General features: G+C 39.0%; 1 protein-coding gene across 2 annotated transcripts; it reads right to left on the bottom strand.

Moving 5' to 3' along the window:
• Nucleotides 1-1,488: 1,488 nt before the first annotated feature.
• Nucleotides 1,489-10,298, bottom strand: LOC146572224 (bifunctional apoptosis regulator-like). 2 transcript variants are annotated; one of them, XM_085276258.1, is made up of 9 exons: nucleotides 9,849-10,298; nucleotides 8,395-8,704; nucleotides 7,380-7,478; nucleotides 5,721-5,814; nucleotides 4,551-4,723; nucleotides 4,325-4,469; nucleotides 4,007-4,186; nucleotides 3,532-3,728; nucleotides 1,489-2,607 (listed from the first exon to the last, which is right to left on the bottom strand). In XM_085276258.1, exons 2-9 carry the CDS (start codon nucleotides 8,694-8,696, stop codon nucleotides 2,415-2,417), a joined length of 1,383 nt encoding a protein of 460 aa, XP_085132384.1. In that variant the 5' UTR covers nucleotides 8,697-8,704; nucleotides 9,849-10,298; the 3' UTR covers nucleotides 1,489-2,414. The 2 variants fall into 2 exon arrangements, with proteins under 2 accessions (XP_085132384.1, XP_085132385.1); XM_085276259.1 differs by having other exon boundaries at nucleotides 10,122-10,298.
• Between the last annotated feature and the right edge of the window lie 871 nt (nucleotides 10,299-11,169).

Genomic DNA, 11,169 nt, shown 5'->3' with positions numbered 1-11,169 from the left:
GACAGAGGCCCCACCATGTGTTACTGATGGCTGTGCACACTTGCTTTATTTTATTAGGCCTGCCACTTCCTGTTTTTGTCTTCCACTTGTCCAGTTTTATCCAATAGCACACCACGCTAAGACATGCCAGGTATTTAACTAGTAGCTCTTTGATTCAGTTAGTTGGTGCACATGTACAACTCTCCTCCATATCTCTCAAAGTGGTGGGGGTTTTTTTTTAAGCATTTTCACAGATTCAAGCAAAGAAAGGACAATAAAGTACACTTTTTTTTTTTAGGCAGGAAGTAACAAAGTGCCAAAACATACATACACAATTTAAGTTGTCTCTTATTCGTAGATGAAACACCGATTCATCATGCATTTTAAATCCTTGAATGGTTCCATAAGTGGTTTAACAAAAAAATCTATTCTCCTCTGAAAATGATCAGGTACATTGACTGGACTGCAAATAGGTTTTTGAAAGATCTTCAGAAAGCCTGGTGAATGACTGCTTAAGGTTCCTTTAAAAATTACAAGAAGGTGCCTTGAAAGCAAAATAAAGACATGAGTGAATCAAAACTTTTGCACAGTACTGTAAATTCAGTTATACCCCTAATGTTAATGGCAATTTATGGAATTATTTTTTAGCTTTTACTCACTGACTTTTGATAGTTGATTGTTGATACAGTCTGTGTCTGTATCAGAACTTTGATGACTAAAACAAAAGAAAATGAAAAAAAAAAAAAAAAGCACTGAACTCAAAAACATCAAATATATATATATATATTTATTTTTGAAAAGTGAATTTCTTCACTTTGATATATTCTGTTCATGTGATGAGAAATATTTTAAAGATTTTTAGATATTTGATTAACTTATGTCTCATGAAAATCATAAACCTGTATCTCACATTATTAAAATATTTCCTAAGGTAGCAAAGGATTTTAAATCCAGACCCTTTAAAAATGTTGTTTTTGCACTCAGCAGTTGGTTGAGGCTCCTTTCAGAATGAATCAGAATTTAGAAAGTAATTTATATGTGGCTATGAATACTCCTTCAGATTTAATATAAATCTTTATTTTGTAAAGTCTCATTCAAAAACAAAAGAGCACAAATAATAATAATAATGATCATCACAGTGTAAGATTTTTCAGTGCAAATGAACATGTTTAAAAAAAACAAAAAGACCAAAACCTAATTTCTGATTAGCTTGGTCCACCCATTAAATGGAAACGTATACTGTAATTTACTTGAACAATTTTTAAAAAGTGCAACAATATTTCTCAGCAGTGTGAGAAAATAAAAACAATTTTTTAAATTTTTTTATTTATATATATATATATATATATATATATATATATATATATATATATATATATATATATATATATATATATATATATATATATATATATATATATATATATATATATATATATATATAAATAAAACTTCTATTTAAAAGTTTTATTTATATATATAAATAAAAGTATTTAAAAAAAAGTAGAAGTTTTATGCATTACCTAAACAAATAAAAATAAAAAAACCCCACAATATTAAAAATTTCAAATCTAAGCATCACAAATCTTGTGAAGGCAAATGCTGGAACCGCTGGAACAAACTTCATAGAACATTTGCTCCGCCAGACTGTCTCTGTTTGCACTTGGAAGGGTGCTAAAGCCTGAGAGGCCAAACAGACTGCTGAACTACAAACCTCATTTGACACTCAGTCATGTTACCAAACATCACAGAATGACTTCTCACACAGCTCTGTAGATCACCGAGATCACACTCACAGTGAAAATGTAAGAAATGCATCAGAATTTATGCAGAGTTATAAATACTGCTTCAGATTCTGGATGGATAATCCTGAAGCAGCCTGAGGTTATTTTTTCTAAAAGTAGATCACATGCCAGAATGATATTTGATAACAGATGCAAAAACATGTATCCTTACATGTCTTGTTCCAACTTCACTGACTCTGTATAAGCATAAAAACGCATGTTCTATTGGACTACAGCTATGCCAGGGCTACAAAGCTTTCAGCACCGCGTCGTGATTCCAATCTTTACTCCAGCGAGTGTTTAAACACATCTTATCATTCCGCTTACCACCCCGGACCGTTTAGGCATCGTGGTTTGTGAATGCACTGTTGATGCAAAAAGATCACTGCAGTGATCAACCCAAGTCAGACACTGTTACTCGTTTCTCACCTCATTGGTTTTGTTTCTCCTTCAGTAGTCCGGTGCCTCTATTGTTCAACACAGCAACCATCCGGCAGACAGAGAAACAAATCAAGAACCAAGATAAATTCCCCAACAGTAGATAAAGCCAGTCTTCAATGTGTTTACTGCTAAAAATAAACACTTCTCGTCAACTCATTTGCTGCAAATTGTCCCACATCAATTGGGCACCTCCTCATCCAGTGCAGTCTGTCACAATGCTACTGTTTCAGGGTGCATTAACTGCTGCACCACCAGGTCGATATTAATGATGGGACTGAAGTAGAGTGCCCAGTAGAAGAGGCAGTTGCACACAAACTGCGGGACAAAAGGCCAAAGAAGGGCAAATGCAAATCCCTGAGTTAGCATTTTCCACAAGTGGCTCCACATCATTTGTGGAAGAGTCCTACAAAGAGAGGGAGAAAACAAGTGTCATAAAACCACTACTCAACAGCTATCAACCCAAATCTTGTAATCTTGTACAGGAGATACCAAATCCAGTTCCAGGTAATACACAACAGACAGTATAAAACATGGTCGTAGTCTCTAGGTCTGAAATGTAAAGCCAAGGCAGAAGTGCCAGAAATCTTTCTAACAGCCAGCAGGGGGCGACTCTGGATACAAAAAGACTTGCAGTTGCAGAGAAGTCTGTGCTCCATTTGTTTTCATTAGCCAATAGGTGATGTCACCATCACTACATCCACCTTTTATACAGTCTATGCATACAATGCAGAAAACATGACATTAATACAATGGTTTGCACAGAACTGCAAGGAATGTTTAAGCAGGTCCTGTTTTCCTTCAGCGGGACGTACTGCATGTCTTTCAGATAAGATAATATTTACACTTAACCAGCATTTTAGGATAAAAAATTGACTTTTGGAGCTGTTGAGTTTCAGTGTTTATATTCCTGACTGGCAGGAATATTCACTTACTGTGTCTGGGTCTTATCAGTCACTGAAATTAAGTAAAAACATTTTTATCTAGGTTCACATACCCATTAATTTGGCACCAGAAAATGTTCCCAGTAACACTAATATGCCTTGTGATGACCAAAGTATGCCACGTGACCACAGTATACACATCTTTTATTTCGACTATCACTTCCTTCTCAAAGTTAGTATAACAAAAGTACAATCTGATCTTACTTTTTGCCATAACACACATACCCAATGACCGTAACTGTATTAATAACTAGATTTTTATTAGAGAGTATTTATCAAACTGTGCAGAACTAATCTGGATTGAGACAGTTTAAAATCTATTTCAGTGTTTGCATAATAAAAACAAGAGCAAAAAGAAAATCACCCAACCCTCACACTGCATTTACCTGATCCTGGCTCTCATCCACAGTCTCCATAGGGCGCAACCTTCAAGGACAGACAGCAGCATGGCATTAACAATGATGAAACGGGATGTCCAGTAGTGAACGGCCAACCAGTCCCAAGCAAACTCTGCGATCAGCTGGTATGGAAGCAGACAGTATTTCACAAGAAACTCTGCCCATTGTTGCCAGCTGGGATCCACCTAAATTAATAAGTTTTAAAAGAGAGAAAAAAAAAAGGGGGGGGGGGGGGCAGGAACAAAACATGTAACCTGAATAGTCATATGCATTGCACATGGAGCAAAGTTTAAAGAAGTCTAAACATCTTCATGCTCACAGCGCCGTCTTCATCTAATTACCAGAAGCAATCACAGCATGTAATTTACAAAAGGTCCCCAGTGTTTTCATTTTCAGCTCGTTACAGTATATTACAATTTATTATTCATGTGTCATTTCAGTGGGAAGTTTGTCTGGTTTGTACCTGTGAGCTGACAAAACTGCTCTCCACTGGTTGATCGCTGTCTGTGACGGCTGGACAACAAGTGTGCAGGAAGGGCAGGAAGGTCTCAGAGTAGTCGAACAAATACAAGTAAAAGATTGTGAGACGAGGGGAGCGCTTCAGTGCGTACAGCAAGAACAGAGACTTCCCCGCATTAGCCGCCTGACAGAAACAGTAAAGAGACGGTTCTTTAACTGTGGAAATGCAGATGTGCTGCTTCACCAGCAAAACACAATGTGCAACTTGTAAAGATGTTAATAATACTGAGCATCAGCCATTCTGACGCAGAAGTGTGGTCACCTTGTATTCCCAGAGGTTCTGGGGAGGTTTGACCCCAAGAGCTTTAACTCTTTCCAGTTCAGCCAGAATAACCCGTCTGTGAGCCGGATTTTCAATGCTGTAAGGCGATTTCAACAACTCTTCTTCCCCCAGCATCAACAGGAGCCTGAACCAGAGAAATTATCATATTGATTTTAAAAACATTAATGAATACATTTCTTTAAAAAATAAATAAATAATAATTCACCTTCCATTGACGTTCTCCTGCTGGAAGGGTTCTTTGTACAGCTGGGCCCAGGGACCTAGGTTTTCGAGCCAGGATACAACCTCTTCAGGTGTCCAGTGAGACACGGGCTTAGTGATCAGCAGGTCATGCTGATCCACTGGACCACTGCTCCAGTGATACACCAACACCATCACCTACAAACATACACAGGAACACTGGTCTGAATAGTTTAACCCAGGGGTGGGCAATCTCAGTCCACGAGGGCCGGTGTCCCTGCAGGTTTTAGATGTGTCCTTGAACCAACACAGCTGATTTAAATGGCTAAATTAGCTCCTCAACATGTCCTGCAGTTCTCCAGAGGCCTGGTAACGAACTAATCATGTGATTCAGGTGTGTTGACCTAAGGTGAGATCTAAAACCTGCAGGGACACCGGCCCTCGTGGACTGAGATTGCCCACCCCTGGTATAACCATTACCTCACCTTGCAATAATAATCCAACTTCACTAGATGTCGCTACATTTGTTTAACTTGAACCTGCAGCTGAGTTGGCCCAGTCTATATTTCCACAACAGATTGCCCAAAGCATCCAAAATAAACTGAGGCTTTGCAGAAATGACAACACTTAGTTCACCTAAGACGACCCAATAATCATCACCATGAACTGAGGTCAAAAACAGAACTATGTTGTAATCTGTTTACTTATTCCCTGCACCGTACACACTCAGACATACATTTTCAGCCACGTGGCAAAACACAGGGGGACGTTGTTCCCAAGTGCCTCAATATTACATAATTTTGATGCTTTGGTTAAAAGACAACAAACTAAACAATTACAGGCTTTGCAACATGTAGGGTTAGGAATGTAGTAATGTTTTGATTCTAAAGAGGTCCACAATTTAGAGATGGAAAATCAGGTTATATTCAAAGTAACTTGGCACTAGCAACTGAGACTGAGGAGGACATGCCCTCTGCTAGTCACTTAGGGTACTAGGAGACACATGTTCAACGAAAGCATAAGTAAGACACAAGGCACTTTCAAAACGAAGAGCCGTGTCTACCTTACACATACCGTTTATGAAATCAGCACAAATCCTAATAAAATGGGCAACTCATCATTGCCGTTGCAAGAAAATCCAGAAGGTAATGTTTAAGAGCAAGGAGGCATTTCTAACCTGCTTGTGTGTACTTACAGCCACACATGTGAGTGCAGTTAGGACTCCAGAGAAGAAAAAGCCTGCTCCTTTGTGCTGGGTTGTCTTGGATCTACCCAGGTTGTCACCATATCTAAGATGAGGAAGACAAACATGAAGGATGGGCTTTGTAAAGCTGGCCCAGTTTTATTAAAAACCCAAAATAAATGAAGTACGTGCAAATAAATACAAGTGAAAAATGAAGGAGCCGTCAGGCAAGTTGGCAAAGATGAGATCAGTATGGCAAAGGGTCAGCGTTGAGTTTAAAGCTACTTAAAGTCAGTGCCAAACAATGGTGTGTGTGCAATGCTGTGTTTCAAGTCATCATCATCATCATCATCATCATCATCATCGTTTATTTTTATAGCACTTTAAGAACACACCAGGCAGACCAAAGTGCTGAACAACACAGATCAAAACAACTACCAAATTAAAAATACCATAAAATCATTACATACAATAAAATAAATAAGAAGGTGTCAGTTTCCTACAGAGTTAAACGCCAGGGAATAAAAATAGGTTTTCAATCTGGACTTAAAGACCTGCACTGATGACGCTTGTCTAATTTGGAGGGGAAGATTATTCCAGAGCATCGGAGTACAGGGTAACCACAAGAAGGACAGACTATTGGAAGCTCTTTTTCCACATAAGCATTTTTCCCAGTTCACAGCCATTTTCTACGATTGGTTTGTGTGCTGAAGCAGCACTCACTCCTGTGACATTACGCAATCTGACCCACAGCCTGATCATGTGGATAAGTATGGCGTCACTGTGTGCAGTGCGATAACCACTAGGGCAAATTTGCTCTCTGTGGAAAATCTACAACACTGAAAATTCAATCCCAAAACATTCCAGTCATGAGTCTCATTCATTCCAGGGTTAATAGATCTCTTTGCAAAGCGTAACGCATGAAACTGCAGCATCTGGAACTTAGTTAAGAAACGAAGGTGTGAGGAGCAGACTGATGGATCATCCATGGCTAAACCTCCTGTTGTACGAGCTTCCTTTGAGTCAGTCAGCATCATACTGAAGGATGGAGGAATTAAATCACTGTATCTGGTAAAGACCCAGCAGACAACTCATGGCTGAGTTAGTGAGTCTGCTCCACAGCCAGTTGTGGCTAGTGTATATCTCAGGGTTAGCTCTTTGGGCTTCTGGAAAGCTGAATTTAAACCGGTCAGATTTCCCAGTGAGCATGATTAAGACCAGGTCACTGTCCACACCTCCAGATGTATCATCTTCCCTGTAGGATTTTTTGGCACCACCAGGCCATGTCAGCTTTGTAAATTAACAATTTATTCAGAATTGGTACTTCTTGGAGTTGCATTTACATTTACTCTCAGGGCTGCTTTAGCTTTGAGCCTCAGGAGAGCACCAGCTTGTATGTGCTGTCTTTGAAGCAGGCTGTGATGTCAGCAAAAAGGATTAGTGAATCAAATGCTTCACGTTTGTTTGCAGCTTTCCTCTGATTACAGGAAGGTGAGACTGAACCCAGTCTTTGGAAATCCCAGCTTTTCAACATGCATGCAATGTTAGACTGCCCATGGTGTGAAACGTTAGTTGCTAAATGGCTAGACTTGTTTTTAAATTGACAGTCTTCATGGACTTTACACCAATATATACATATATACACCAAAACATATTTGAGAATCAAAGTACCTCTGGAAAGCCAACAAGCTCCGGGAGATTTTGGGGTTTGCTTGGATTTCCGCTTTCCTCCGCTGTACGACCTCACCAAAAAGTTTGTCAGTTGCATCCCTAAAAAGAAGAGGATTACATATGATTATATCAGTTTGATATCTATATCAAACTAAGCAGGACTAACTTATCTCCGCGGAGCACATGAAGATAAACCATCTTGACACAGCAATGTCAAGGAAAATTTGTGGGCAAGCTGATAAATACTTCTTTTCTTTTCTTTTTTAAATTCAATGGAGAGACGAGTGTCTGAACGACATCTTCGATCTTGGCAGCTGTTTTCAGCTGCATCTGAGCGAGAACATTTCCACATCTTAGGTTGAAACATCAGTATGTCAATCAGTTGTCATCCATTTCTTATAAACCGCACGTCCTTACCACAGATCATTAGTTCCTGGTTACTCTCATGTCAAAATATTTGTGTCTAACATTTGCTCTCGTGTCTTTCAGTAGAACAAAAAAACGGTCATGTGACTGCGAGCTGCGTGTATGAGAGAGAGTGAAAGTGAAACAAATCACAGATATTATTGTAAAAGTGTTCACCTCTAATGTGGATTTCGCTGTGGTGAAAACATCACCAAGCTTTTTTTTCTCCATGAAACATAATCCTAAAGAGATTAGAGTCTTGTCCTAGAACTGAAATGGGGATCTTCTACCACTAAGAAAAAGCATCAAACTTTAGGCTTAATGTACTCAATTTATTTTTAGGATTTACTAAATGACATATCAGCTAGCTTCTTCCCAATCTTATATTGTGCTTTGCTCTTCAATAAGAGGTTATGGTGAAACAATAATGAATGTCTGCTTCTGGTGTAACTGCACACATCATTACTGGTCATCCAAACTTTCCATTTCTTAATAAAGCTAACTAAGCAAGCTTAGTAGAAGTCGCCAGTAAGTCTCTGTGAGATGTGAATAAAGCAGCCAGAATATCAAACATTAACCCACTGATATGGCACAGCTATGAGAAGCATACCTCAGCAGTATGTTGATTTTAGGAAAGCCTTCCCACTTCTCCCGGCACTCTGGGCACTCATTCTTCTGCGAGGACTCCCACCATAGAGCGAGACAGTGCCGACAGAAGTTATGACCGCAGGTCAGGGTAGTAGGGTTGACCAAGATGTCATAGCAACAGTGACAAGAAAATTCATTTTCTGAGATGCCGCTCGCTGAAGACTTTAACTGAGGAGGGTCGGAAGACTCGGATAAGAGAGAAGACTCATCCATTAATTCCTCCACACTGTCATTTGCTGAATTCAACTTCATCTGCTGCAACATATCCAAGTCTGAAGGAGACACAAGGTTAATAAGCCTTAAATCAGAAACTATAACATTTTAGGTTTTAAGTAGGATATGGGTGCAAGCTGTAAATCAGCGGTCTCGAACTCAAGAAATATATTGTGCCCTTGAAGTTAAGTTTTTTTGTTAGGGAGGACTGAGTTGTATAAACATGTACAAACATGTTGGATTGGCTGTGTTAGTTCAGTGAGAGAATTATTTGTAAAGAAAACAATTTTCACTAGCAGTCAAACACTAATGTGTACACTTATGTCTGCATTAAACACTACTTTTTTGGAAATAGGTGTCGGTGTTTTCTTGTTCGTACTACTTGAGCACTAAAGTGGCCCTCCAATGAGATGACAGTGCCAGCAGTGATCCACGGCTCATTTAAGTTTCAGACCCATGCTCTAAATGCGTCACGTAGAAAAATGTTTACTTTAAAAAAAAAAAAGAAGAAGAAGAAAAAGAGATAGCAGTGCTTCCACCAAGCCTATCCTCGGCACTACAATCCAAATATATTTGCCAACAACAGTTCTTTTAACATTTCAAAACTGCATAACTGGATGGCCCTGTGCTTTGCTCGTGCTTGATTTAAGGGGTAAAGCGACCAGTCATGTTTTTGCTCAGTAAACAAATATTTTATAAACGAGAATCTGTTTTTCTGACATGACATCTCGAAACTCAAAACACTGTACAAACTGAAAACAGAAAGTAGTTGGCATTTTCACTGGATTTGACAGCTTTCGTTTCATTTCCATATCACGTTTTTAAATTCTTGCAAAAAAAGTGAACTTGAAAACTCAGTAAATGGCTAAAAATAAATATATCCCCACACATCTGAAATCTAAAGTAATACTGCAAGCATTTAAAAGCAAACATAACCATAATTAGTTGTGGCTGAGGAACTATGATTGAAATTAATTCAAAACTATGGTACTTGGGATAGGATGTCAGCAAGCAATTAAAGCGCGACTTCTGACTTAAAGGCAGCTAAATATGACAAGTACTTAAAAGTCACTTGATTTCCGTATACAAACAGGGGCTCGTGACAGCACTCTGTCAAACAGTGCAACTTATTTGATTTTCAAATAACAAAGGGTGAACCATTACCAAGTCTGAATACATAAACAAAACAGTTTGCTCACTTACTGTGACAGCACGCAGGTACAGTTTAACAGCCCTAGACGTTAGCTTCACTCTCTAATTAGCTAGCTAGTTGCTAGCTATGCGCTAGTTGCACATCGGTTACTGCTGATCTGCAAACATGGGTTAACTACAATTATTAGTACCAAACTGCGCTATCGTTAGCTTCAAGGCTTACATGCTAGTAAGCCAAACTTAGCTCAACAGTACGCGCTGATTGCTAAGTTACTAACTGCTAACTGGTGTGGTTCAGTTGGCTAACCTACAGTTGTTACTCGCCTCAGGACTGGTCTCTGACAGGTGACCGACTGCAGAGTGGCATGACTATCCGGCTAATAACTAGATTTCAGGCTCATTTCGCGAGTACAACTCAACGTATCCACACACAGTAGCAGTTCTCAAGCAGTTCTGCTCTTTCACAGCCTCCTCCTGCAGTGGAAACCCCCACATGCAAGCAACCACAACCACGCATGCGCCTGAATGCGTACCTGCCACCCGCCTACCTCACAATGTTGTCACCGGTCACCGGTGAGGAAGAGGTCCGGTGTCCTCCTCCTGGGTAGAGTGAGAGCTCAATCCAGCAGACGTGACTTTTTTTAACACCTGCGTCAGTTCAGCGCAGATCAGATCCTGAGGCTCATTTTTATTATTCCTCAGCACCACATTATAACATTAAAATACACACAAGCTTTTTACAGAGACCCTGTCGGGTTTACAGTGTGTTATGCTTCTTCATATTATCCTAAATCACCATCATGATGGCAGAGTGGCAGAAAGTACTTGGCACAGTGTAATCGGTTCATTTTATGCTGCTTTCACTCTTCTGCTTTACTACAGTAACCGGAAATAAATGTGCTTCTATTCCCTGGAAACACTGGTATTTTGCAGATTAATATGAATAATAGTGAATATAATCAGACGGCGAATAAGTTTTATAACTCGAACACAATCCGCGTCTAAAGTACTTCAAATTAGTCACAGCCTTTACTTGCTACTTTGAGTAGTAGTCAGTAACTACTTTCTTTTTGTGCTTTTACTTCAGACATCAATTGTGAGAGTTTTATTTCTACATTGTGATCATGTGTGGAAGCAAATGCATGTTTATTTTTTAGGCAATGTAATCTCTCGTGAATAATCTTTTTTCCTGTCCCATAGTTTTTTCTCATCAAAATTTGTCTTATTTCATTTTAGCTTCTGAACTGATTTGAATACTATTTGACTTTGTTTGAGATCTGAGACATTTTCAATAATGGATGCTTAAGTTTACTCCAGTTACTCCCAGAAAAAAGTTTAAATACAGTATTATCATAATGATAAAAAAAAAATA

Source organism: Mchenga conophoros, linkage group LG6 (genome assembly GCF_057382185.1).
Source record: "Mchenga conophoros isolate Kocher_MC1m ecotype Shallow Benthic linkage group LG6, M_conophoros_male_GT1.1, whole genome shotgun sequence".
Classification (NCBI taxonomy): Eukaryota; Metazoa; Chordata; class Actinopteri; order Cichliformes; family Cichlidae; genus Mchenga; species Mchenga conophoros.
Note: the sequence above shows the minus strand (reverse complement) of the source record. Positions and strands in the feature narration are given on the sequence as shown.